Source organism: Pelodiscus sinensis, chromosome 2, assembly GCF_052426305.1.
Source record: "Pelodiscus sinensis isolate ZL-2025 chromosome 2, ASM5242630v1, whole genome shotgun sequence".
NCBI classification, from domain to species: domain Eukaryota; kingdom Metazoa; phylum Chordata; order Testudines; family Trionychidae; genus Pelodiscus; species Pelodiscus sinensis.
The window spans coordinates 179,666,544-179,692,623 of NC_143053.1; the positions used below are offsets into that span (position 1 = coordinate 179,666,544).

General features: G+C 42.9%; 1 protein-coding gene across 5 annotated transcripts in view; it reads left to right on the top strand.

Moving 5' to 3' along the window:
• The window catches only part of ULK4 (unc-51 like kinase 4), a 428,077-nt gene that overhangs the window by 12,884 nt on the left and 389,113 nt on the right, over positions 1-26,080 (top strand). For all 5 annotated transcript variants that reach the window (XR_012901902.2, XM_006131810.5, XM_025189026.3 and 2 more), the window contains exons 6-13: positions 2,385-2,486; positions 4,325-4,408; positions 9,758-9,833; positions 12,845-12,937; positions 13,863-13,987; positions 14,160-14,229; positions 15,392-15,491; positions 24,204-24,308. Coding sequence is in view for 4 of the 5 variants with exons in the window: in XM_006131810.5 (XP_006131872.3) it covers positions 2,385-2,486; positions 4,325-4,408; positions 9,758-9,833; positions 12,845-12,937; positions 13,863-13,987; positions 14,160-14,229; positions 15,392-15,491; positions 24,204-24,308 (755 nt within the window). In the remaining variant the exon portion in view is untranslated. The remainder of the gene's footprint in view (positions 1-2,384; positions 2,487-4,324; positions 4,409-9,757; positions 9,834-12,844; positions 12,938-13,862; positions 13,988-14,159; positions 14,230-15,391; positions 15,492-24,203; positions 24,309-26,080) is intronic.

The window sequence follows — 26,080 nt, forward strand, 5'->3', positions numbered from 1 at the left end:
GCTCAAAACCATTATCAGGCTCAAGAGTCAAGCTGAGGGTGAATTCAGAATTAACCCAAGGTTCAGAGCAAGGAGTCAAATTGAGGGTCAGTATTGGGTACCCAGGTTGTGTTGGGACTTCCTGAGGCCAATCAAGAGTCAGAATCCATATCAAGATCAGATCCCCAGGTCAATATCAGAAGTTCAGAAACAGAGAAATAGGGCAGTAATGGCAGCTAGTTAGGGAGCCTCATGGTTGCCTACATAATACGTGGCACGTCCCAATGTCTTGTATAGAGTCAAGGAGCTAATCGCAAAGCACTCTGACCATTGACAGTCAGATCACATGAGATGGAACTTCCTGTGTTGTTCAACCTCAGCAGATTGTGGGTTTTAGGGGGTATGTCTAGACTACATGGCTCCGTCAACGGAGCCAGGTAAACTAGTTTACCTGGCATAGTCAATGAAGCGGGGATTTAAATAATCCCCGCTTTGTTAAAATAAACATGGCCGCCACGCTGTGCCAACAATCAGCTGATCCGCACAGCGTGGCAGTCTAGACACAGATCTGTTGGCGGGGGAAGCCTTTGCCGACCAATCCCTTATGCCTTCCCCCGCCAACAGATCTGCGTCTAGAGGGCTAATCCTCAGAAGAATCCACTTCCAAGGTTAATTGGACTATAAAAGTGAGGGACATAAACACCCCCAAGGAATCTTTGCCAGTCTCTCTTTATTGCATGCACTTTCTCTTTCCCTCTCCTTTTCTCCTAAGAAGTAAAGAGGAAACAGCCCTTTGACTTTGGGTGAGTTTCTGACCTGAGCATTTGGTCAGCAGTGTTGCTAGGAACCTGTGGTAAGGATTTTACTTTGAACCAGTTTTATTAAGTTTTAGCTAGTAAAAAAACAAAAAAAAACTCCACATTTTTAAATTTCTGCTGTAACCATTTCTGACTTTAATACCTTATACTTACTCACTTAAAATTTATTTCTTCATTCTTAAACTTTTTACATTTTAAAATATAAACTAATCCTGTGTTCTGTTTAAATTGAACTGCTTGATAACTCCATTTAAAGTAGCAAACTATTGAATTTTGACCTCTTAAAAGCACAATGGACCTTTTCTATTTGAACTGCCTAGAAGGCTGAACAGTACAAAACAGATTTTTGGGGAAAATTTGGGACTGCATGTGTGTGGGTCATTGGGCAGGTAGTAACCAAGGTAGTAACCAAGGCTTCAGGAAGCTGGAGTGGTGTTGACAGGCTGCTGGGGCCACTGTTGATAGATCAGGGGTGTAGCTATACACAGTCATGCAGGGTATAACCAGCTTATTTGTAGGCTATTTGTGAGTGGTCCAGGCAGGGTGGGTAGTGACATAACTCCTCAGTGGTCTGAATTTCACCCTGGAATGTGACATCCTCTTCAAATCTCTCTGGCTGAGATCCCAGAACTGAAGAATGGCTCCGTGTCGGCTCAAGAGTTCTACTCACCGCAGAAGATGGTCCATTAAAAGATTTTACTTCATGTATCTTGCCTCTCTTACAAAAGTTGGTTAAGTTGCTGGTTTGTTGAGAATATTATCTATCATGTTGACCAATAGGTTTCACTATTTCCTTATACTTCACCATCAGTCTGTATGCATCCATCTGTTGTCTCTTGTCTTATATTGTAAGCTCTTACTTATTAGGTATTTTTTGTGTGTGTTGTGTTTTGTGCTGCACCCAGCACAGCATGATCCTGGTTTGTCTTAGTCTTCTGTCCACCATGCTGTAATACAAATATATAAAATAAATACAAATAAATATATATACAAATAATAACCTGGCAAAAGCCTTGTAGTATGACAGTTCAAATCTTTTTATTATTTTTCAACCAAACTAATGTAATTGCAGTTACTCTTTTTATTCCTCATATAGTTCTATGAACCTGTCTTTTTGCTCATCAGTTACATCCTTGTAAACTGTCAGGTTATTTAAAAAGTGTCAAAATATTGTTTGTCTACAGTGCTGTTCAGTACATTAGAAAATTACAGCACAAAACAGCAGTGTTTTTCTCACATTGTATACAGTGGAAGTGAGAGAACTATAATCAAAATAGCTTCCATAATCTGACTGAAAAGGTATATCCAGGTGAAGTGAGTATAGTTGGGTCTAATGAGAGGTAAGGCGTGATCACAGGGCTATAATTAAAATTCCTGAGTTTCTATTCCAAAACTGATATTAACAGGCTCTGTGTCATGGAGTGAGTCATTTAAATGCTGTACCTCAGTTTCCCCATCTTTAAATTATGCTAATACATACACCACAGAGATGAGGTGGGAGGATTGACAGTGGCATTTTTTTAAATTCTGAATTGTATAAATGCTGACTAAATAGTCAAGGTGCATTATATGTGTTTTATTTTATAGGATATCCTGTATACACCGCTCCAGAAGCAATAAAGGGAGCTGACTTCTCCAAAGCTAGTGATTTGTGGGCGTTGGGCTGTTTGCTTTATGAAATATTTTCAGGTTGTATTTCTATCTATTTGATATTTGTGATAATTTGGAAAAATAAGTTTTTTGGTAGACTATAAAGACTTCCAGTTATTTCGGATCCTTATAAAATCAGCTGAGATCTGAGTTATAGTATAATTATAATATATTATTTTAACTGCTTCTTGTGCTCAAAATTGTATATTGATGGTTTGAGCTCCCATCCAAGGATTTTATTCTCTTAAGTATTACAATAATTTGCCAAAAGCATGAATTTAGATACAGGCAGTCCCCGGGTTACGTACAAGATAGGGACTGTAGGTTTGTTCTTAAGTTGAATTTGTATGTAAGTCGGAACTGGTACATATTGTAGGGGAAACTCTAGCCAAACATTTTTTTTAGTTTTGGATAGCATAGGGAAAGGTTAACTCCCCTCTAATGTTTGTTTTGCTGTCTGTTCCCCTGTTCAGAAGATTTCACATCTATTTCTGTCCCTGTGACAAACTCAGGACTAAAGGAGTAACTCATCAAATACCAAACAGCTCTGCACCATGCTTTGAGCTAATAGCTTTATTTCCACACACCACCCAGGGTTCTAGGAGGAGGGTCCTTTTTTTGCTAACACAATGAGGCCAGCACTTTGTTTGTTTTGGTGGAGTCTTTGTTTGCCCAGGGAGCCCAGCATGTATAGGGGGAGGAGGGGCAGAGAGGCTGCTTTTGTCTGCTGTTCGGCAGCCTGTTGCTCAGGGGAGGGGGCAGCCTGTTGCTGGCAGGGGGGTGAGGGGGGGCAGCGGGCGTGGGGAGGCACTTTTCCTCTGCCCGGCAGCTCTGCGGGACCCCAGTCGGAGCCGGCCCGAGGAGGAGGAGGATCCTAGGACCCAGGTGAGCGAGCCCCGGGAATGCTGCTGCGCATGTGCGGGAGTTGCCTCACCCCGTTCGTATCTAGGGATCCGACGTAAGTCGGATCCACGTAAGTCGGGGACTGCCTGTACTTAAAATTGCACTAGTTGGGCTTAGGAAAGAGGGGAGGGAAGGGAGCATCTAGGAAGGTGAAATCTCCTTCAGACCAGGGTGCAGATTGTAGTGCAGTCTTGCTGTATTCATCTACACAATGGCTACATCTACACTGGCATGATTTTCCGCAAATGCTTTTAACGGAAAAGTTTTCGGTTAAAAGCATTTGTGGAAAAGAGCGTCTAGATTGGCACGGACGCTTTTCCGCAAAAGCACTTTTTGTGGAAAAGCGTCTGTGCCAATCTAGACGCGGTTTTGCACAAGAAAGCCCCAATCGCCATTTTCGCGATCGGGGCTTTTCTGCGCAAAACAATACCACGTTGTCTACAGTGGCCCTCATGCACAAAAGCATTTGCACAAGAGGGCTTTTGACCGAACGGGAGCAGCATAGTATTTCTGCAAGAACACTGGCAATCTTACATGAGATCGTCCGTGTTCTTGCGGAAATTCAAGCTGCCAGTGTAGACAGCTGGCAAGTTTTTCCGCAAAAGCAGCTGCTTTTGCGGAACAACTTGCCGGTCTAGACGCGGCCAATATGTTGGCCTGTTGCATTAATATAGATGTGGTTCTTGCTGTTGTCTTTATCTACTCTGCTGCCATTTGGGGATACTATGGAGACCTGCTTTGGGACACAAGTCATGAAGGGTGATTCTTAGTGGCTGTCCTGCCACTAGTGGTTTGTTCTGTAGGCCTCATTGCTCACTGACTCTCACTACCCAAGGTGTTTCTATGTAAATTTATGTGAATTTGTTAAATTTTAGTTCAGTTTGATACTAAATTCTCATTCGAGAAGCAAGTAACAATTATTTTGCAGTTGAACCAAGTTTCACGTAATTCTATCAATCTATTTATGTTTATAGGAAAACCTCCATTCTTCTCAGAAAGCTTTTCGGAATTAATTGAACAGATTTTATATGAAAATCCTTTGCCACCTAAACCTAAAGGTAATATTTTCTTATTACTAAATGAGTCAAACAAGAGTAATGTTTATAATGTAGCAGTCAGTTTTGTTTTTTATGTTATCTAATATTTTGATTTGCAAAGAATATTCTGCTTTAAATTTTTAATTGCTGAAGTGCATTTTCTTTTTGAATTCAATGTGTTTCAAAAATGTCTTAATTCTGCTATCTCTCTAACTGATTATTAGAACTGTTATCCTTTTGGAAGCTTACTGTTATGTTCCTCTGTATTACTGCTCCTAGGGCAAATGCATAAGTCAAATAAAGTTAATATTAACAGTTTTCTAGCTGGAAATAGGTTTTATTCTTAAGCCATTACTTAATTAACTTGACTCAATAGAACAGGGGTAGGCAATTTTTGATGGGGGGGGGCACTCCAAGATTTTGGAAAGTAGTTGGGCTGTACTCTTCCATGATATTAAAGGAGATGCAGGGTCTGGGATGGAGGTTGGGCGCAGAAGAGAGCGTGGGGTAAGGGACTGGGGTGCAGGAGGGAGACTGGAGTCTGGGAGGGAGTTGAGATGAAGCAGGCAGTTGTGACCTAGGACAGGGGACTGGAGTACAGGGGTTTGGGATGTGACCTAGGATAGGAGGGGATTGTGATCTGGGGCAGGAGATTGGGGTGCCAGATGTGGGAGGAGGTATGGGTGTAAGAAGAGGACAGAGTGTTTGGATATGTTCAGTGGTGGGGCAGAGTTGGGGCAGGAAAGAGCAGGGGTGCTAGAAGCAGGCTGTGGTCAAGAAACTTACTTGCCAATTGCCAAACTAGCCTTCCTTCCTGCAGAGTTTGAAATGTTTCCCAGCCAGCCTGCCTGGCCATGTGCTTCATGAATAGCTGCGCCCAGGAGAGAGGGCATGATTCTTTGTAGCTGGCTGTTATTCTAATAAGCAGCTCGCATTGGCTGGTTTCTGCCAGAAACTAGCCAATGGGAATGTGTTGGGGGCAAGGCGGCTTCTAAAACTTCCCCGCTCCCCTACAGTTTTAAAACAGAAATGGAGCTCTGCAGCTGCATTTCTGTCCTGTGCGCAGGGCAAGCAGGGGAACCTTGCCTGGGGCTCCTCGCTGCCTCCGAGGGCTTGGCAGGCTGTCTTTTGCCCAGGCCTGTTTATAGAATCATGCTGCAATGATATCATGTTAGTTGAGTAGGTGCTTTTTTATAAGCCTCTATTTTCAGATGGCTATAATTTAATAAAAATTACCTTTTTGGTTAAAATTTCTGATAATGCTTTTTGGCGTGAAAACAAGTGTGTCTGTCTTTAAATTGAGTCAAATTACATTTGATTACATTGAGTTCTTAAAGCAAGACAAAGCAGCTGTTCTTTGTCAAGTTAAAGAAAATGAATCAGAATTTTTTTTCTTTGATGCAAAAAGCTTAGTAAAAGTTCTAAATCTTGTTAAGGACTTGTTCTCAAAGACATTTGATATGTGTGAGCAGCATGGCTTCAAGGTAAAAGGGGCTGAAACGGTGCAAATGACTAGTAGTTTAAATAACATAGCGTATGTCTGTATGTAGGTAGTAGGGATGCGAATATTAAATTGGTTAACTGGTAAGCCTTACCCTTAATGGGGTCCTTTAAAATGCAAGAAGATCATATTTTGGACTTTGGATTCATTTAGTGTGTGTTTGAATTTATTCTTAATTAAATTTAAAAAACATGGTTAATTAAAATAATTGTATACAGTTTAGTCTTTTGTCCTAGCCCCACCTCTTTTGCCTGAGGCCCTGTTCCTTCCAGGGTGGTCCAGAGCCTCTTAAATTTCTGAAGTGGCCTCCCATCTAAAATTATTGCACACCCCTTCATGATAAGAACTCCAAGACTACTTTGCATTCTCTTGGGATACTTATATATTCCTATAAGAGAAGGTTTAGCAAGGCTAAGATGTCTCAGAGATCCCATCCTGTGCAATTACCAGCCTTCTAGAGGTCAAATGAGCCACATTAGAAGAGAGACAAATTGCAGAGGAGGAAACCCTCCTCCTTTCAGCCTTTGACCTTGTACCCTAACAGCTCCAAGCAGCAGTTTTAATGGACTCATTGAGGGCCTGATAAATTGGTGCAGCTGGTAAGGATGAAGATGGTTTAACTGCCTTCTTCCCTTCCCTCTACTCCTTCAGGCAGGCTTCAGTGTCTTTCTCCACAGACAAGTGGATTTTGGAGATCATCTCCCTAGGGTGAGCCATCTACTCCAATATTCTTTCACCAATGCCCTTTCCAATTCCTCTTCAGGTATTCCTCTCATGACAGCGGGCTTTGTGAAGAAATGGACTGTCTCCTGTACTTGATATTGCATTCCAGCCTGGGACTTAATGGTTGCAGAGTGATCTGCCACTGGGTTGATGAGGATTCAGCTGCAACACTCTTACTGAGTCACGATCAGCCCTGTAGCTGACCAATGGTCAGCTCTTTTTGGGCTACTTATTGTCTCCCCAGGGTTTGGTATCTCTGGGATTCAAAGGTCCTTGGGCTACTCGGGGTATACATTGACAGTAGAGCAGGCCACTCCAGTTCTGAGTGTCTTTCCTCTGGGATCAAGATGTGAATGGGTACAGCTTCAACTTCATCCTCCTTTTACAGTATTTTTTTATGGGCAAGGTAATGTTGTGACAGCACCCCAACTTTTTAGCTAATTAACTGGTTTTGATATAATCTGGAGCCATCTTGTGCACTGAACTTCCCTCCCCACCACTAGGATCGAGGACATGATAGAGTCAGGAGAAAACAGTAAAACTGCAGTTTGCAGATGACTGGGATAGATAAAATGAAAAGGACATATTCATGGGGATTTGAGGGAATGTGGAAAACTGACCTTAATTTGTGGTTGTCTGTGTTAAATTTGTTTGTGTCTTTCTTTTCCTGAATCAGCTTCGCGGATACGGAGAATAATCAGTTGTTACTAGCAGATACCAGGGAATAGCCTATTAGAGGCTATTATGAATTATTGTGCTTTTGTCCACAGAAAATCTATAGAGTTTAGAGAGTATGCTTTTGACTAGTCTGAGGAAGCTTGCTTTTTGTTGAGCTGACACCTAACTTTACCGCAAATGGACCAAAGGAGGACCCTGGTTGCTGATAATCTGAAACCATCTCAGATGTTGGGCAATTATAAATGTTTGTGGTACTCTGTGGATAACAGTCTCCTCTGAGTTTCATATTAATCAACCCATTCATCTGCCTGTCTTCCACCTCTTAACTAGGGATGTTAAAATGTGTGTAATGGAGCAACCTGTGTAACCAATGAAATAGTCAGCATTTACATGCGGGGCTGTAGTTGGCTCCCAGGGAGAGTGCAAGCTGGAAGCTTGTGTTTAAGCCAGCTTCTCGTGCATGCTGGCTCCTGCCTGCTGCCTCATCCCACTCCCTCTATATCAGAGGTTGCAGTGCTGGGCAGCAGGCCACTCCCCAGGAGCTGACGTTTAAGATGGCTGCCCATTTGCACCAGCTCCTGCTTGCAGCCTTGCTCCCCAGGAGCTGGCTGCCACCCCATGCTGCTTCCTCTGTACTAGAGGCAGGAGCACAGAGTGGTAGCCAGCTCCCCAGAAGAAAGCGGCGGGAGCCTTTGTGTAACTGTGAACGTTATCTTATAAGCCCAGGCTTATTGGTTAACCATTTACATGGTTAAACTTTTGCATCTCTACTCTTAACCTCACGTAGATGAACAAAAGGCATTTTTGCAGCATACCCCTGATGTACACCTGATGTTAGGGGAGTCCTGGTCAATGTCCCGCTAATATTTTCCATCTTTGTGCGGGTTGAACACCAATACCAAAGTTGTGTGGATGTGCATCACCAGTAACAACAAAAACTCTAGATATAAATATATATTTTAAGTAGTTGATAGGTATGCAGGAAGCAAAAATATGAAAAATGAGGGCTAATTGACTAGGCACAATGTTTAAGATGTTTAATATAAAATCAGATAAAAACAGAAAATTAACAGTGCTCTTGGAGTACATGTACTTTATCATCCTTTAAACAACCCAAGATAGTAAACACACTGCAATGACGTTGCTATGATCAGAGAATACTCTTATCTCCTAGCTACTGCTACTGCAGCCCAGGTGATAAATGAGATGCTACAAACTCCCTTCTTCTCCGCTCCTTACTGACGCCTACTCACCCACTTCCTCTCTCCTTCTGTTCCCTATGTACCAGCCCACTCCTCCGGCCCCAGCAGGGAGCTGCTGAGGATGGGGAAGAGGTGCCGCTCCTCAATCCACCACAGCTCTGTGCACAGCAGCCTGAACCCCTGTCACGGGGCTTATTAGGCAGCTGCAGAGCCACACAACTTAGCAGGGACCTTGGACATGGCCTTCTGTCAGTGTAGAACTCTAAACAGTTCAGAAAGAGAAACTATTTGCAGGTCTGTCACAGATAGAGCAAAGGGTATGTATTCTCTAATCAAAGACTTTCCAAGTGGGTGTTTGACTACATTAATTCTTGCTATGTATCTACTAATATTCAGACACCTTTGGACATACGAACTCACTATATGAGATGTGTTTCTACAAATATGGCTTTTCTCAATAAGGTACCCATTATTGTAATATATGAGTTACTGTTATTTGGGCTTCTATACATATATTTGCTGAACACTGTGCAATAACACATGACTGCTTCTGATACTGTTTGACTCAGCTGTGCTTTCTTTTGTACTGGACCTAACTCCAAAGCTCCCTCCTCCTTAAAAGGGAACTAGTTTGGAACCACCTAGAATGGACAATTCACAGGGACACTACTCTGGAAAAAAAATGGTTTCTCACCATGTGCAGTAACTAGTTCTTTGAGATATCATCTCTAAGGAGGCTCCATTTCTTGTTCTTCCACTCTCCTTTGGAGTTCTTTGGTATAGGGCCTCTCTGTAGAGAATGAACTGAAGACAGTTTGCTTGCACCATGGTATATATCAATGACATGAGGCTGACTGGCATGGATGTGTGCGCTTAAATGGCATTGTCATGAGATATTTCCAGTTAAAGGCATAAGGGCCACAAGCACACTTAGGGTGGAGTACCATGTGGGACACGTGCTGAAAAATTACATTTACTGCACAGGGGTTTTTTTACACTGTATGAGAACTGTTCCAATGTGAAAATTTAATTTTAGACACTTTTAAAATGACTGCTACTTAGTTACTGAAAGCTTAGGTTCTGGTTGTATAATCATATACAAGTAGACAGACCTTTGTACCCCTATGTGTCCCATTGTCTGTAGTAACTAACAGTAGGAACAGGAACTATATATGAACTCTACATTTCTATTATTCATATTATGATTCTAGTTTTAGGCTAAATTATTTGTGTTACCAATATTATTTGAAGTACTTCTATTTACAGGTTCTACTCTTCCCAAGCCTTCTTCAAACTTCCTTAGTTTGCTAGATGGTTTGCTGCAAAAAGATCCTGAAAAGAGGTAAAGCAGTCTTATCCATGGCAATTAATCACATGATATGTTTTCTTTTTTTTCTGAAAAGCGATGACTGTTACAATACTGAAATCTTGACGTTGCAAATTACATCTGCAAAAAGATGTAACTATCTGTTCTGAATTTGTTGCAGTTAGTTAATATGGTTTTCCTACAAAGATTTGTGCCAGGTCTTTGTTTAAATTACTCTGATACTCAGTACTAGACAAATAGACACAAGGATAATGGTACTGATGGCAATTTTAGAATTATATACTATTTAAAGTCAGGACAGCCTTGTTTGTAATGTGAGAGAGGAGAGGAGTTAAAATATCTATATTCCTGGGTTTGTGACTTACAAATGATGTGATTACATATTTACATGCTGTGTGGTTTGGTGTTCACCAAGAAATTCATAGAATATTAAATCATGACATAAGAACATAAGAATGGCCGTACAGGGTCAGACCATCTAGCCCAGTAGCCTGTCTGCCAACAGTGGCCAGCACCAGGTGCCCCGGAGGGGGTGGACTGAAGACAATGATCAAACAATTTGTCTCATGCCATCCATTTCCAACCTCTTGACAAACAGAGGCCAGGGACACCATTCCTACTCCCTGGCTAATAGTCTTTTATGGACCTAACCTCCATGAATTTATCTAGCTTCTCCTTAAGCTCTGTTATAGTTCTAGCCTTCACAGCCTCCTCTGGCAAGGAGTTCCACAGGTTGACTACACACTGCATGAAGAAGAACTTTCACTTAGCAGTTTTAAAACTGCTACCCATTAATTTCATTTGGTGTCCTCTAGTCCTTATATTATGGGAACTAAGGAATAACTTCTCTTTATTCACCCTCTCCACACCACTCATGATTTTATATACCTATATCATGTCCCCCCTCAGTCTCTTCTTTTCCAAACTGAAAAGTCCCAGTCGCTTTAGTCTCTCTTCATATGGGACCTGTTCCAAACCCCTAATCATTTTAGTTGCCCTTTTCCGAACCCTTTCCAAGGCCAAAGTATCTTTTTTGAGGTGAGGAGACCACATCTGTACACAGTACTCAAGATGTGGGCGTACCACAGTTTTATACAGGGGCAGTAAGATATTCTGTCTTATTTTCTATCACTTTCTTAATAATTCCTAACATTCTATTTGCCTTTTTGATCGCCACAGCACACTATGTGGACATTTTCAGAGAACGATCCATAATGCCAAGATCTCTTTCCTGATTTGTCGTAGCCAAATTAGCCCCCATCATACTGTATTTTTTCCAACGTGCATTACTTTACACTTATCCACATTAAACTTCATTTGCCATTTTGTTGCCCAATCACTTAGTTTTGTGAGATCTTTTTGGAGTCCCTCACAGTCTGCTTCTGTCTTGACTATCTTGAACAGTTTAGTACCATCCACAAACTTTACTACCTCACTGCTTGCTCCTTTCTCTAGATCATTTATGAATAAGTTGAATAGGATTGGTCCTAGGACTGACCCTTGGGGGATACCACTAGTTACCCCTCTCCATTCTGAAAATTTACCATTTATTCCTATCCTTTGTTTCCGGTCTTTTAACTGGTTCTTAATCCATGAAAGGGCCTTCCCTCGTATCCCATGACAATGTAATTTACAGAAGAGCCTTTGGCGAGGGACCTTGTCAAAAGCTTTCTGAAAATCTAAATATACTATATCTACTGGATCCCCTTTGTCTGCATGTTCGTTAACCCCCTCAAAGAACTCTAATAGATTAGTAAGACATGATTTCCGTTTACATAAACCATGTTGACTTTTGCCCAATAAATTTTGTTCGTTTATGAGCCTAACCATTTTGTTCTTAGCTATTGTTTCGACTAATTTGCCTGGTACTGAAGTTAGACTTACCTGTCTGTAATGGCTAGGATCACCTCTAGATCCCTTTTTAAATATTGGTGTCATGTTAGCGATCTTCCAGTCAGTAGATATGGAAGCCGATTTAAAAAATAGCTTATAAACCACAGTTAACAGTTCTGCAATTTCCCATTTGAGTTCCTTTAGAACCCTTGGGTGAATGCCATCCGGTTCTGGTGATTTGTTAACGTTAAGTTTTTCTATTTGTTCCAAAACCACCTCTAATGATACTTCAATCTAGGACAGTCCTCAGATTCATCTCTCACAAAGGATGGTGCAGGTTTGGGAATCTCCCTAACATCCTCAGCCGTGAAGACTGATGCAAAGAAATCATTTAGCTTCTCCGCAATGGCTTTATCATCCTTGATTGCTCCTTTTGTATCTCGATTGTCTAGGGGACCCACTGGTTTTTTTAGCAGGCTTCCTGCTTCTAATGTACTTAAACATTTTGCTATTGTTTTTTGAGTTTTTGGCTAGCTGTTCCTCAATCTTTTTTTGCTTATTACAGTTTTACACTTAATTTGACAGTGTTTATGTTCCTTTCTATTTATCTCACTGGGATTGGACTTCCATTTCTTGAAAGATGCCTTTTTGTCCCTCACTACTGCTTTTACATGGTGGTTAAGCCATGGTGACTCTTTTTTTAGGTCTCTTACTATGTTTTTAATTTGGGGTATACATTTAAGTTGAGCCTCTATTATGGTGTCTTTAAAAAGTTTCCATGCAGCTTGCAGAGATTTGGCTCTCGTCACTGTGCCTTTTAATTTCTGTTTAACTAACCTCCTAATTTTTGTGTAATTCCCCTTTTTGAAATTAAATGCCAGAGTGCTGGACTGCTGAGGTGTTCTTCCCACCACAGGAATGTTAAATGTTGTTATATTATGGTCACTATTCCCAAGCGGTCCTGTAATAATTACCTCCTAGACCTGATCCTGTGCTCCACTCAGGACTAAATCGAGAATTGCCTCTCCCCTTGTGGGTTCCTGTACCAGCTGCTCCAAGAAGCAGTCATTTAAGCCATTGAGAAATTTTATTTCTGCATCTCTTCCTGAGTTGACACGTACCCAGTCAATATGGGGATAATGACACTATATTGTAGTGTTGTTTCAGTCTCTTTATTTTGTTGTATCAAAAAGATTAAACTGGACAGGCCTGTTACAACATCCATTCTGGAAAGATGCTTTCAGCAGACATGATGATTCCACAAACAGCCGGGACACAAGCTCAAGGTACAGTAAGTTTAGTGACAATAACATTTTATCTATTTTAGAAATGTGTATCTATCCGTCTATCCATGAGTCTGTTCAAGAACTCTTCCTAAACAGTAAGAGCTAGGATTGCCAAATTTGGTATACAGCTTCCTCCTATACTAACTTAAAAGAAGGCCATGGTTTGGCTGTGCCAGAAAAATGGGAAGTCCTTGGAATGGGACTTTTTTCTGCAACATGGAAAGGGATGGGGCTCTTTGGATGGACATGATACTGCGCAGTGACCACTAGGAGCAGCTAGTGCAGAGGACAGCAATACTTCAGAGTGATCATTGTGGGTAGCCATACCATCAAGAGAGTGGCCGGCTGGGGCTCATCAAATTGTCTGACACCAGACCAGGTAAGTAGCCCCCCGTCCCAACCCTTCCTCCCCCGAGGCCCTTCGCTGCTGTAGGGCAGGGAGAGAAGGCCTCTGCCAGCTGGAAGGCCTGGGGAAAGAGAAGTTATGCCAGATGGAGCCCCTCCACCCTTAGCCCCTTCTAATCCCCACCACCACTTTCACACCTCCTCATGTCCTCAGCCCCCTGCCCTGAGTCCCTTTCTTCTCCCTCCCTTCCCCCTCCCCGAAGCCAGCCCTCTGCCCTTAAGGACCTGGGCAATACCAGGTAAGTCTTCTAATCTAGTAATTATAAGTAGACAAATTACCCTTTTTAACGTATGAAAACTGTTTCCTGGTTGTTATTTGTATTTTTAATTTATGAAAAAGCTTTTCATTTTATGTTGTTACAGTGCTTTTGTAGCACTGATTTATCCTGTGGGCTCTTGAATCTTGTCTCTTGAAACATGTCCCCTGTTGACAAAACTAGTATATACATAAAAACAACGAAGTATTGATTTTTGAAGTGTTTTAAGTTATTATCTTAACTAGCATCTCTAATTTAAACAGCAGTGAAAACACAAAGATACTGGTATCTAGAGATATTAAGGATCCATTGGATATCCATAAACATTCAGATGACATGCCATCATCAAGAGCAGATAATAAGCAACTCAATAGATCTTTCAAACTAGGTAAGATTATGTAGGTAAGATTATGTATTGCTAATATTTCCTCATTTCAGCTGACAGTCTTCTTTAAATGTGATCAGCCTTGTAATCCTAGCAGTATACCTATTACATAATTTTTTTCCTCTTATCCCCTAAAATGATATGAATTCCATGTTTTGTTTTTTGTTTTTAACAGAAAATCCATCTGAGTTGCAGCCTAAAAGTGCACCTACTGGTGAATCAAATGAGTCCATATTTCTTCTCAGGTATGACATGAAAGAATACATTACAAAATATACACTACAAAAGAAAAAAATGTCTGCTGTATCTTCTTAGATGTATTATTTTCAATTAAAAGAATGCAGGCTGGAATGCGGTATTTGTATGCAAGCAAATAGCCACATGATTCTACATGCAAAATTGTGTCTAGATAGTTAGTATAAAGAAACCTTGAAGAGATAACATGGCCACCAATTTAAATATTGCTTCATTTTATTTTTCATGGCAATATCTTGCAGTCTTTGGGCTGTGTAGCTAAACAGGATTAGAAAATAAGTAGTTTTATCTGTTGTTTGCAACTTCAGATCTTTTCTTGTTTTTATATATGCACCATGCTCTTTACCATTTAAGCAATTTTTAATTGTTTTCTAATAGATTGGGATTTGGGGTGTTTAAAGCATGTAACTTCAGCCATGCCTACAAATGGTACCTGCAAAGCCTTGTCATTTGTATTGCACGGGTACTCCGTTGGGATGTGTGGTAATCGTGCAATGTGCCATAGGAGCCATTTTAAAAAACAACAACCCTGAAATGAATTTAGTTGGTAAGGGTATGTGGGTGTGTTTGTTTGCTAGAAGGCAGGAAAGATTCTTTTTTTTTTTTTTTTTTTTTTTTTTTTTTATATAGGAGGTTTAGTTTATGTCCATGAAGCAGAAACTTGCTTGCTTAGAAACAGCTATCCCTCAGTATTCACTATTCTAGCAGAATTATCCAAAGCAAGAATCACACTGGGGTAAATATCCAAACATCTAGCTTGGATAACCCACCACCAATTAATTTGGTAGTGATTGTGTTTTTATCACAGCTCCAAAGAGCCAGCAGTAAGAATGGTATCAAGTGCACTGCAGTCTAGCAAGTTAATTCTCTTAAAATATTGTTTAGTGACTCATACATTTAGAAGATGGGATTTTAATCTGACTACATCCTTTGATGTAGAGGACTCATGGAAGAAAAAACCCATCCAACATACTATTGTGAGAGATTTATAAACCAGATGTATACATTGGGTTGATGAAACATGTATTATGCCTGTCAGCCCTACACTTTCCCTACATAAATGGGAATTATGTGCAGATTTTGTAATCCAGAATATGTTTTATAATCTATGAAAGCTAATCAGTACTGTCTTTATTTTCGTGTATCTTTCAGCTCTCGTCCCACTCCGAGGACTAGCACTGCAGTAGAAATGACTAGTGCGACTTCTGCCTTAACTCAGAATTCAGAGCATAGAACTTTATGCTTGACAAAGGTGAGAAGAAGACTATTATGATGAGATGATAGTATTTCTATAGTTAAGATTGCAGCCTGGTTTATGTTAGAAGGCCAATAGCATTCCTTTCCTCTAGGGTTGTCCTTAGGCTTTATGGGTCCCTCTGCAGTACTATTAAACTTGGGCCCCTATGCCCAATGATAGCCCAGGCTGGGGAATGATGATTTTTTTAGAGATGTGATTTTTATAATCTTCAGCAACATGATAATGAAATATTTTAAATCAAATTTTACACTGAGGTTCTGTTGACTAACTCAGTTAATTGAGAAATTGATGGTATATTCCAGGATTGGCAAATGCCTGGTTAGTGGGCTCTATCCTTCCCTCTGTTAAGTTTCATATGTTTCCAACAGTCAGCTTGGTGGTAAGCAGCAGGTATTTTGGTGTCTCCTAACTGTCAACCCTCTATTGTCTGGTTTCCTGCCTATAAATAGTTTTTGTCCAAGGCGGGAATCCTTTGTTCAGCTTCAACCCTTTCACGCTCCCATGGAAAAATACCATATTCAGAATGGGTTTCAGCATCAGGTGACTGGCCACATGACTCTGTAGGACCAACCATAGTCCAGGCATACAAGAAAAACAAAGACTGTTCATAGATCATTGCCTTGAATCCTGGGTCATTAATTTCCTTGATCGTGCTAATGACCTTCACTAGCACATCTAGATATATAAATGGGTTTATACTCCATAATTCTAATAAGTGATACCTGCACACACATAGCTTTCTGATGATAGGTTACATGCTGTAATTTGAATAAAGCATTTTTTAATTATGCCTGTTCATATGCAAAAACATATTTCCATCAAAATACAGGGATGCAATTTCACAAACAGTATTACCAGGAGTGCAAAGATAAGAAAAATTCTAACATTGAAACAACATATCGAAATGGTAACATAAACAAACGGCATTGTTAGAATTGATACATTACCTAAAAACCCCCTGCATGTATGAAAACCAACAGTAGATATTTCAAGAACAATCTGACTTCTAAGGTACAGCTCTGAAGAAATGAAATGTATCCAGTTCTGAGTTATAGAAAGATGGTATACACATGTTCAGTGTAAAGAAAACCAATGTATCTACTATGGTTACTAAGTTCAGTTGCACCAGACTATAAAACTTTATCTTTAGAGTATTGCACACAACTTTTTCGGTTTCAGGATACTAACATTTCATTTAGTTATGCATTGCTGATATTGGCTAAAGATGACACTTCTGTATCTATTATTGATATATATTTGGTATTTTGGAGGGGTAGTCACGTTAGACTGTAACTGAAAAAACTTTAAAACCCGCCGAATAGTCTTGCAGAGGGGCATTACTGGTTCTTGATGTATATTGGTCAAACTGGACAGTCTCTACCGGAGAGGATTAATGGACACAAATCAGATATATAAAAAGATAACACAGAGAAACCTGTTGGGGAACATTTTAACTTGCCCAGACACTTATTAATGGATCTCACAGTCACCGTATTATTGCAAGCCAATTTTAAAAACCAGCTTGAAAGGGAAGCTGCAGAGCTTAATTTCATTTACAAGTTTGATACCTACAATAGAGGTTTAAACAAAAACCTTAACTGGATTACCTGCTACATTCCACATTCTGATGACATAAAAGGCCAAACACCAGGTACTTAAGAGTACTTAGAAGCCTCTTTATCAGTTTCATTTAGCATGGAAACGCTAATTGACTATTTTTCCAATTTTTTTTCTCCTCTCCTTCCCATCCCTTCCCTTTGTTATTAATTTGGAACTTGGACCCCTATACGCCATTCATCTGAAAAAGTGGGTTTTGCCCATGGAAGCACGATACCATCTACATTTTTTGTTAATCTCTAAGGTGTTGCAAGACTATTCGTTATTTTTTTAAAGTTTTTTTTATATAATATGTAAAATTTCGAAGATGGCACATTATACTTTCATTTAGAGATGTAAGACGTTAGCCTGTTATCCAGAAACAGGCAGTTCTTCTTCGAGTGGCCCCATGGGTGCTCCACTCCAGGTGTCGGGTCCCGTCCCGGTGCCGCAAATCAAAGAGCTATCAGAGCCGTGGTCCGCCGGACCACGCATGCGTGGCTGCCCGAGGCAGCGTTCGCGCCTTTGATGTGTTGTGCGCGGTCCGGCTTGCTCAGTTCCTCTCAGCCGCCCTCGGTCGCGGACGAGAGCTCCTACTTGTCAGTTTCACTTCGCAACAGCTTTTTCAAAGAAGCCTTCACATTTGTAAATAGTTCAGAGCCTGATTAGTTAATTAGTTCTTGTTGGTTTTTAGTTTAAAAAAAAAAAAAAAAAAAAAGAAGAGGAGAAACGGACTGGATCTCACAGCCAGTTGAGGGGACAAGTGGCGGAGAGTACTCAATTTCTCCCTCCTCCTTAATTCACTATGCCGGGATCCCCTGGTTTTAAAAGATGCTCCGTCTGCCGGGACCCTATGCCGATATCGGACAGTCATGATTCTTGTGTGAGGTGCCTGGGTGAGATGCATGTCCCCCAGAAGTGCACTCACTGTAGCAAGTTAACGGCGAGGGCTCGTAAGGACCGAGACTTGCGCCTCAAACTTATTCTTTATGGCAAGGCGCTGGAGTCCGATGCGTACCTGCCTCTGGCATAGCAGCCCAGAAACGGCGGGCAACGTCTCCCGGGACAGCCGTTACAAAAAAGACTAAAGTGTCCCCAGCTCAATCGTTGCCAGACACCACTAAAATGAGATGCCCTGACGAGGCATCTGGGTCAGCAGTCCCAGGGCAGAAACGGGCTCCTGGACAGACGAGACCGGCACCGGCTCCAAAAACCGTGCAGAAGCCAGCATCGGCAGGAGCGCAAAAGCCGGCACCGCCAACTGCCGCCCAAGCGGCGCCGGCGGCGGAGATTTTAAACCCCTCGGTGCCGAGCCGCCAAGTCTCTCAGGCGGCACCGTGGGCTGATTTGCTGGCACCGGGCTCTTCGTCGGCACAGTCAACGCTGCCCCCATGTGGCGATAGAGGCATTACAGCCGCGTGCAGCACCGAGCTCTCCACCAGCAGAAGAAATTGACAAGGCTTCACTGCCTTGCAAAGCCGCAGAGAAAGAAACTTACAGGGCGCTTTCCCCATCGCCTACCTTCTCTCCAGTACCGTCTCCTTCTCCACCCAGGTACCGAAGGCACCGGGACTATAGTCTTTCTCCATCTTATCAAGTGCTTAGAGGACCTTCCTATGGGGACACGGTCTGTATAGAAACAAGATGCCCCCCATCACGTTCTCGCTCCCCAAGGGGTTCATCAAGGCATAGATCACCTAGGCGGTCGCCACGACGGATCTACTACATCCGCAGTTCAGGATCCTCCAGATACTCCTCACCAGCACGTTCTGACCATTACTATGGTCGCTACCATAGGGCTGAATATGATCGCCCCCACCCTGGTCACGCTACCCTATCTTATAGGAGTTCTTCACGTACCTGTCTATCACCCAGTGCGCAGCACTTACCAGAGCGTCCACAAAGATTGTTTTCATCACCCCCATCAGAAAACTTAACCATCCATCAGGATCACTCAGAACCAGAAGAGGGCCAACTGTCCGAGACAGAAGATCCTCGGCCACACATTTCTCCAACTGACTGTCCCTCGTCGTCACCGGATGAAACAATGATTCCAGATGATGCCTCTCCCTTGGATGACCTGAAGCACTTCCAGGACCTATTCAAAAGGGTTGCAAACACACAGGAAATACAGTTAACAGACGTTCCCATGAAGAAACATCGTCTCTTAAAGAATTTGCGACAGCAACAACGGGCAAGAATCGCCCTCCCTATCGATGAGGCCATCATGGAAGTGGCAGACGAAATATGGCAAACCCCTACATCGGCTGCCCCAACTAGTAAGAGGGTTGATAGAAAGTATTTCGTACCTGCTAAAGGACTGGATTTCCTTTTCAACCACCCTCAACCCAACTCTCTTGTAGTTGATGCGGTACAGCGGAGGGCTAAGGCTCCTCAACATAAGAATACATTCCAAGACAAGGATAATAAAAAATTGGATGTGTTTGGAAGAAAGGTTTACTCTTCAGCTACGTTATTGTTACGAATCGCAAATTATACAGCCCACCTTTCTAACCACAATTTTGATAACTACTCAAAGCTTACAGAGCTACTACAATATCTACCTGATGCCAAGAAACCCTTACTGAAAGCCATAGTCCAAGAAGGATATATAGCCTGTAATACTACTTTGCAGATGGCCATGGATGTGGCCGACACAGCTGCACGGGCCACAGCTACGGGGGTCGCAATGAGGCGGTCTTCCTGGTTATCATCTGCCGGAACTCCACGGGAGCTTCAGAATAAAGTAGAAGATCTACCCTTTGATAAACAGAAACTTTTCGCTAGTAACACCGACGAAGTTCTTCATTCTGGCAAAGACTCCCGTACCACTTTACGTACCTTGGGAATGTACACACCTCCCTATAAACGTAAACGTTACTATCCTTACCAATGGAGGTACGATTATGCATTCAATAAGAATCAATCACGTCCCCAAAACAATCAGCGCTTCCGGCAGCGTCCTCAACGTAAAAGATCTCAAACGAACCGTTCATCCAATCAACCTGCACCTAAGCAGCAAATTTGACTTTCCCGTCGAGGACGCAAGCACGACCCCCACGTTCAACGTACCACAGGACTCTTTACACATGTTTCACCATCGATTAAAACAGTACCTCCTTCACTGGTCCAGTATCACCACGGACAAGTGGGTTCTGGAGGTGGTACAACTTGGTCTCTCCATCCCCTTTCTATCCATTCCCCCCACCACTCCTCCTACCCCGTCCCTTTTCAGGGACCCCTCTCACGAAAATTTGCTGAAACAGGAAGTTCAGCGCCTACTGAATATCGGTGCTATAGAGAGGGTACCAAGTCAGTTCCGGGGAAAAGGTTTTTATTCCCGGTACTTCCTTACCCCAAAGAAGACAGGAGGGTGGAGACCCATTTTGGACCTACGCAAGTTAAACCGCTACCTCAGGAAACATCGCTTCAAGATGGTGACCCTAAATGCCATCATTCCGTCGTTGAACAAGGGAGACTGGTTTGCAGTCCTCGTCCTGCAAGACGCCTACTTCCACATAGCGATCCATGTGGCACACAGGCGTTTTCTCCGCTTCCAGCTAAGTCAAGAACATTTCCAGTACAAAGTACTACCCTTCGGCTTGGCATGTGCACCCAGAGTTTTCACCAAAACTTTAGCGGTAGTGGCTGCCCACTTGCGCAGGCTGGGAGTGACAATTTTCCCATAGTTGGACGATTGCCTCCTAAGAGGTCAAACATATTCAGAGGCCAAACACATGGTGACAACAGCCTCTCAGGTTTTTCACTCTCTGGGTCTACTCATAAACATGCAGAAATCCTCGCCAGAACCTACACAAGATCTAGTCTTCATAGGGGCGAGGCTCGATTCGAGAACAGCGCGCGCTTATTTACCTGCCGAACGTTTTGCCGCCATTCAAGATCTTGTTCACACGCTGACATATGCTCCAACGATCCCCGTCAGAGTACCGTTACAACTACTGGGACACATGGCCGCCTCAACAACTATTGTTCAAAACGCAAGGTTACATTTTCGTTGCCTTCAACACTGGCTGAGTACAGTATACACTCCGATGAAGGACAGCATTCACAAGGTGGTGGCGATACCATCACATGTACAACAATCCCTACAGTGGTGGACCAAGCTGACCAATGTTATGGCAGGCATTCCTTTTCACCGTCCACAACCGTCGAAGCAAATAACAACAGATGTGTCCCTTACTGGCTGGGGAGCGCACATGGACGACATGACGGTTCAAGGTCGCTGGTCTCCGCAGGAGATGCTCTTACATATCAACATTCTCGAGTTACGAGCAATACGTCATGCATGTCAGCATTTTCAGTCCCATATAAGGAACACGACTGTCAGAATCCTTACGGACAATATTGCCACCATGTATTATGTAAACAGACAGGGAGGGGCTCGACCCCGATCTCTCTGTATAGAAGCGATGCACTTGTGGAACTGGTGTACCCGCATCAATACCATCCTGACAGCCTCCTATTTGCCGGGTGTCCAGAATACTATTGCGGACTCACTCAGCAGGCTGTTTCCCCATGACCACGAGTGGGAACTTCGCGCGGACATTCTACACGGTATTTTCGCCCAATGGGGGTTTCCCTCAATAGATCTGTTCGCTACTGCTGCCAATGCCAAGTGCCCCTATTATTGCTCCAGGGCAGGGATCGGACATCGCTCCTTGGGAGACGCTTTTCTCTACAATTGGGGAACGTCACTGCTATACGCCTTTCCCCCGATCGCCCTAGTTCCCAGGATCCTGGAAAAGATCACTGTAGAAAGGGCTCGAGTAATTCTCATAGCCCCAGCGTGGCCACGGCAGCCTTGGTATTCAGTACTCCACCAGATCTCCATCAGATCACCGTATACCCTTCCTCTGCTTCCGGATCTCTTGACTCAGGACAACGGCTCCCTTTCCCATCCGAAACCCGAAACATTACACCTCATGGCGTGGATGCTCGCTGGTTCAATCCAGTCGAACGCTCATGTTGGCAGAGAGTCAAGCAAGTATTAGTACACAGCAGAAAAGACTCCACTCGAAAGACCTACCTCGCCAAGTGGGCCAGATTTGAAACGTGGTGTAGCAGTGATGGTAGGGATGCTTACGTCGCAGGAATATCCCAGATACTTGATTACATTTTACACCTCCACGACACGGGCCTTGCAATAGCCTCGCTGTGAGTGCATCTAGCAGCAATTAGTGCTTTTCATCAAGGTCAGGATGGGTTTTCTGTATTTGCTCATCCCATCACAAGGAGGTTCCTAAAAGGACTTAGAAATCTCAACCCACCACGGCGACCACCACCACCTTCCTGGAATTTAGACTTTGTTCTGGATTCCTTGACACGCCCCCCCCTTTGAACCCTTGGCTACGATATCGTTGCAACTTCTAACCACTAAGTTGCTTTTTCTGCTTGCCATTACATCAGCTCGCAGAGTGAGTGAAATAGTGGCATTCATGTCATCACCGCCTTACACGGTATTTACTAAAGAGTCGGTAACGTTGAGATCTCATCCAGCTTTTGTTCCAAAAATTTGTTCGGATTTTCACATCAACGAGCTAGTTGTTCTCCCTTGTTTCTATCCCAAGCCTCATACTTCAAGGGAAGATGCACTGTTGCACACGCTCGATGTGAGGAGGGCATTAGCCTTTTATATCGAAAGAACGCGACACTTTAGGAAATCGGACCGTCTAATAGTGTCGTTAGCGTATCGAACCAAGGGACAACCCATCACTTCCCAACGGATTGCGAGGTTAATAGTGTCGTGTATTACAACCTGCTACTCCATACATAACAAACCTCTTGCGGGTGCTCCTAAGGCCCATTCTACGAGAGCAGTAGCCATGACTACAGCTTTTCTTAGAGGTGTTCCTTTCCAAGACATTTGTCGAGCAGCAACATGGTCATCTCATTCTACCTTTGAGGCATTACGCTGTAGTAAACCAATTTGCTGCCGATTCCTCTGTGGCTACGGCAGTACTTTCGCATGGCCATAAACCTTAATCCCGGAGCGCTCAAGTGTTCGAGTACTGCTCCGAAGTCACCTGGAGTGGAGCACCCACGGGGCCACTCAAAGAAGAAGTTACTCACCCTGTGAAGTAATGATTGTTCTTCGAGATGTGCCCCGTGGGTGCTCCACGACCCGCCCTTCCTCCCCGCTCCGGTATTTTTCATTTTCTCGTTTCAGGGAGCGGCTGAGAGGAATTGAGCAAGCCGGACCGCTCACAACACATCAAAGGCGCGAACGCCGTCTCGGGCAGCCACGCATGCGCGGTCCGGCAGACCACGGCTCTGATAGCTCTCCGATTCGCGGCGCCGGGACGGGACCCGACACCTGGAGTGGAGCACCCACGGGGCACATCTCGAAGAACAATCGTTACTTCACAGGGTGAGTAACTTCTTCTTTATCAGCCTGCTTACAAGGCAACCAGGTAACCTACCTGCAGCCAGGGCAGGAGCAGCCCCAGGCTATGACAGGGTCAAGACTGACGCATTTCTTTTCTTCCTCCCCTTATCTCCTGCTGCTGATAGTAACATTAAAATTGATAGGTTCATGAGGTATTTTTGTCCAAAGCATCTTCAAGTTGTGTATATTGATATTCATAAGCCAAATCCTTAACGCATGGGGAAGACTTGTTAGTTGGCATGTAAAATTCTATTCCATCTGAGAGACAAGAAAAAGAAGGAAAAGTGTGTCTGTAAATTGGTAGGATTTTTTCTTTTAAATATATATGGTTATAGAATGTGCAGCAGTAACTGAGTAATGGGGGTTAGGATAATGGATATAAGGCCCTTATTCTGGAAAGTCATTTAAAACTTGGGCAAGTCACTTTCTCTTCATTTTTCATCATTTTGCCTGGCTTGTCTGTTTCTATTGGATCAGCATCTTTCTCTTACTATATATTTGTATAGTGTCTTTTGGACCTGATTTTAGGGAATCTATTCAGTGCTATAAAGCAAATAATGGTAAATACAAACATAGAGTATTTGTGCTATCTATACAATGTAGTTTGGTAATGGTTAAAATAAATATTATAGAAAAAAACATTTTCTGAATGAAACATTTTTCTTTATTACTAAACAAACTACCGTATTCCGTTTTTGCTCTAGGGCAAAAGTCTACACTCAAGCCTGCAAGACATGGAATCCAAGATGAAAGAGCTCATCTACACAGAGTCTGATCTCTTTGTAACCCCTATTATTGACAATCCAAAGGTGCAGCAAAGTAAAATACTAAATAATGTATTAAAAATGTGCTGTGATCGCCTAATGAATGCACAGATATATCTTTAAAGAGGGTGACCCCTCTTCTCCTTTCCTTCATTGTTTCATTGTAAGCAGCTCCTCCCAGTCGTTTGCTAACCCCCCTGACAAGCTTTCTGCGGTTGTGTATATGTCCCCTATTATACTGTCAGTATGGAGAATTGATTTATTCTGGGATTAACTATTAATTTGAAAGAGTTTCTGGCACTAGTGTAGGGTACTAAATGTTGCATTCAGTGCCCTTGGAGATCTACCTTTTCATATCTCACATTCACCTACTAAACTCCTGTAACACACAGTCTTGATAGGTATTTTACATATGCTTCTAAATGAAAGTTGGTAGATTTAGCTGCTTTCTCTCCAGATACTAATGCATTTACACTAAGATTTAGACTTTCACACAGACTTCTGCTGCAGGATGTTTTCATGGTGCAGAAGAACTGGTAGAGTGTAGACATGATTTAAAATTACAGGCAACATAGGACAAATGTTGTCACAATTCCCTGCTATGCCACCTTAATCCTGATCTGGAAACTCCTAATATGGAAAGTCTTGAGTAGAGACTGCCTCTTGTGTTGAATGGTGGGATGGGGTTCCATGCGCAAAAATTAAAGTATTTTAAAAACTTTATTACAGATTGGACTTCCCTGGTCCGGCACTCTCAGGACCTGGTCCGTCCTAAATGAATTTGCTGGCTCAGGGACAATCCCCTGCCACCCATCCTACCAGGACACTGCCCCTCCCTCTGGCTGGCTCCACTCCAGCCCCACTGCTACAGAGCTTGAGCTTAGCTCCTGCCCACCTGCCACAGCCCTGCTGTGGCTATGCCCCACCAGGGCTTCCCAAGGATGGGGCTCCGTGGCTGCCTCACTCCAGCCACCCCAGGATAGGTCTCTGCACCCCTGTTCTGCTGCTGCCATGCCTTGCTGGGGCTCCTCGGGGATGCTGCTGCCCCACCTGACTGGAGCTTACTTGGGACAGGGCTCACTGGTCCCAATGGTGGGGCTCCCTGCCGCTGGACTCTCAACTGGCTCACGCTCCTGGGTGCTGGGAACGCGGATGTTGCTGGACCAGAGTGTCCCAGATTTAGGAGGTTCAACCTGTAAATAAATTGCAGGTGGTTGGACAGAAATATTTTGTACTTGAGGCAGTTGTCACTTAAACTGTTATCATGCGATAAGAGGGAAGGTCCTTTCATGGATTGAGAACCGGTTAAAAGACTGGAAACAAAGGGTAGGGATAAATGGTAAAGTTTCATAATGGAGAGGGGTAACTAGTGGTGTCCCTCAAGGGTCAGTCCTGGGACCAATCCTTTTCAATTTACTCATAACTGATCTGGAGAAAGGAGTAAGCAGCAAGGTGGTAAAGTTTGCGGATGATACTAAACTGTTTAAGGTAGTCAAGACAGAAGCAGACTGTGAGGGACTCCAAGAAGATCTCACCAAACTGAGTGATTGGGCAACAAAATGGCAAATGAAATTTAATGTGGATAAGTGTAAAGTAATGCACATCGGGAAAAATAACCCCAACTATACATATGGTATGATGGGGGCTAATTTGGCTACGACAAATCAGGAAAGATCTTGGAGTTATCGTGGACAGTTCTCAGAAAACTTCCACACAGAGTGTAGCGGCGGTCAAAAAGGCAAATAGGATGCTAGGAATTATTAGGAAAGGGATAGAAAATAAGACCCAGAATATCTTACTGCCCCTGTATAAAACTA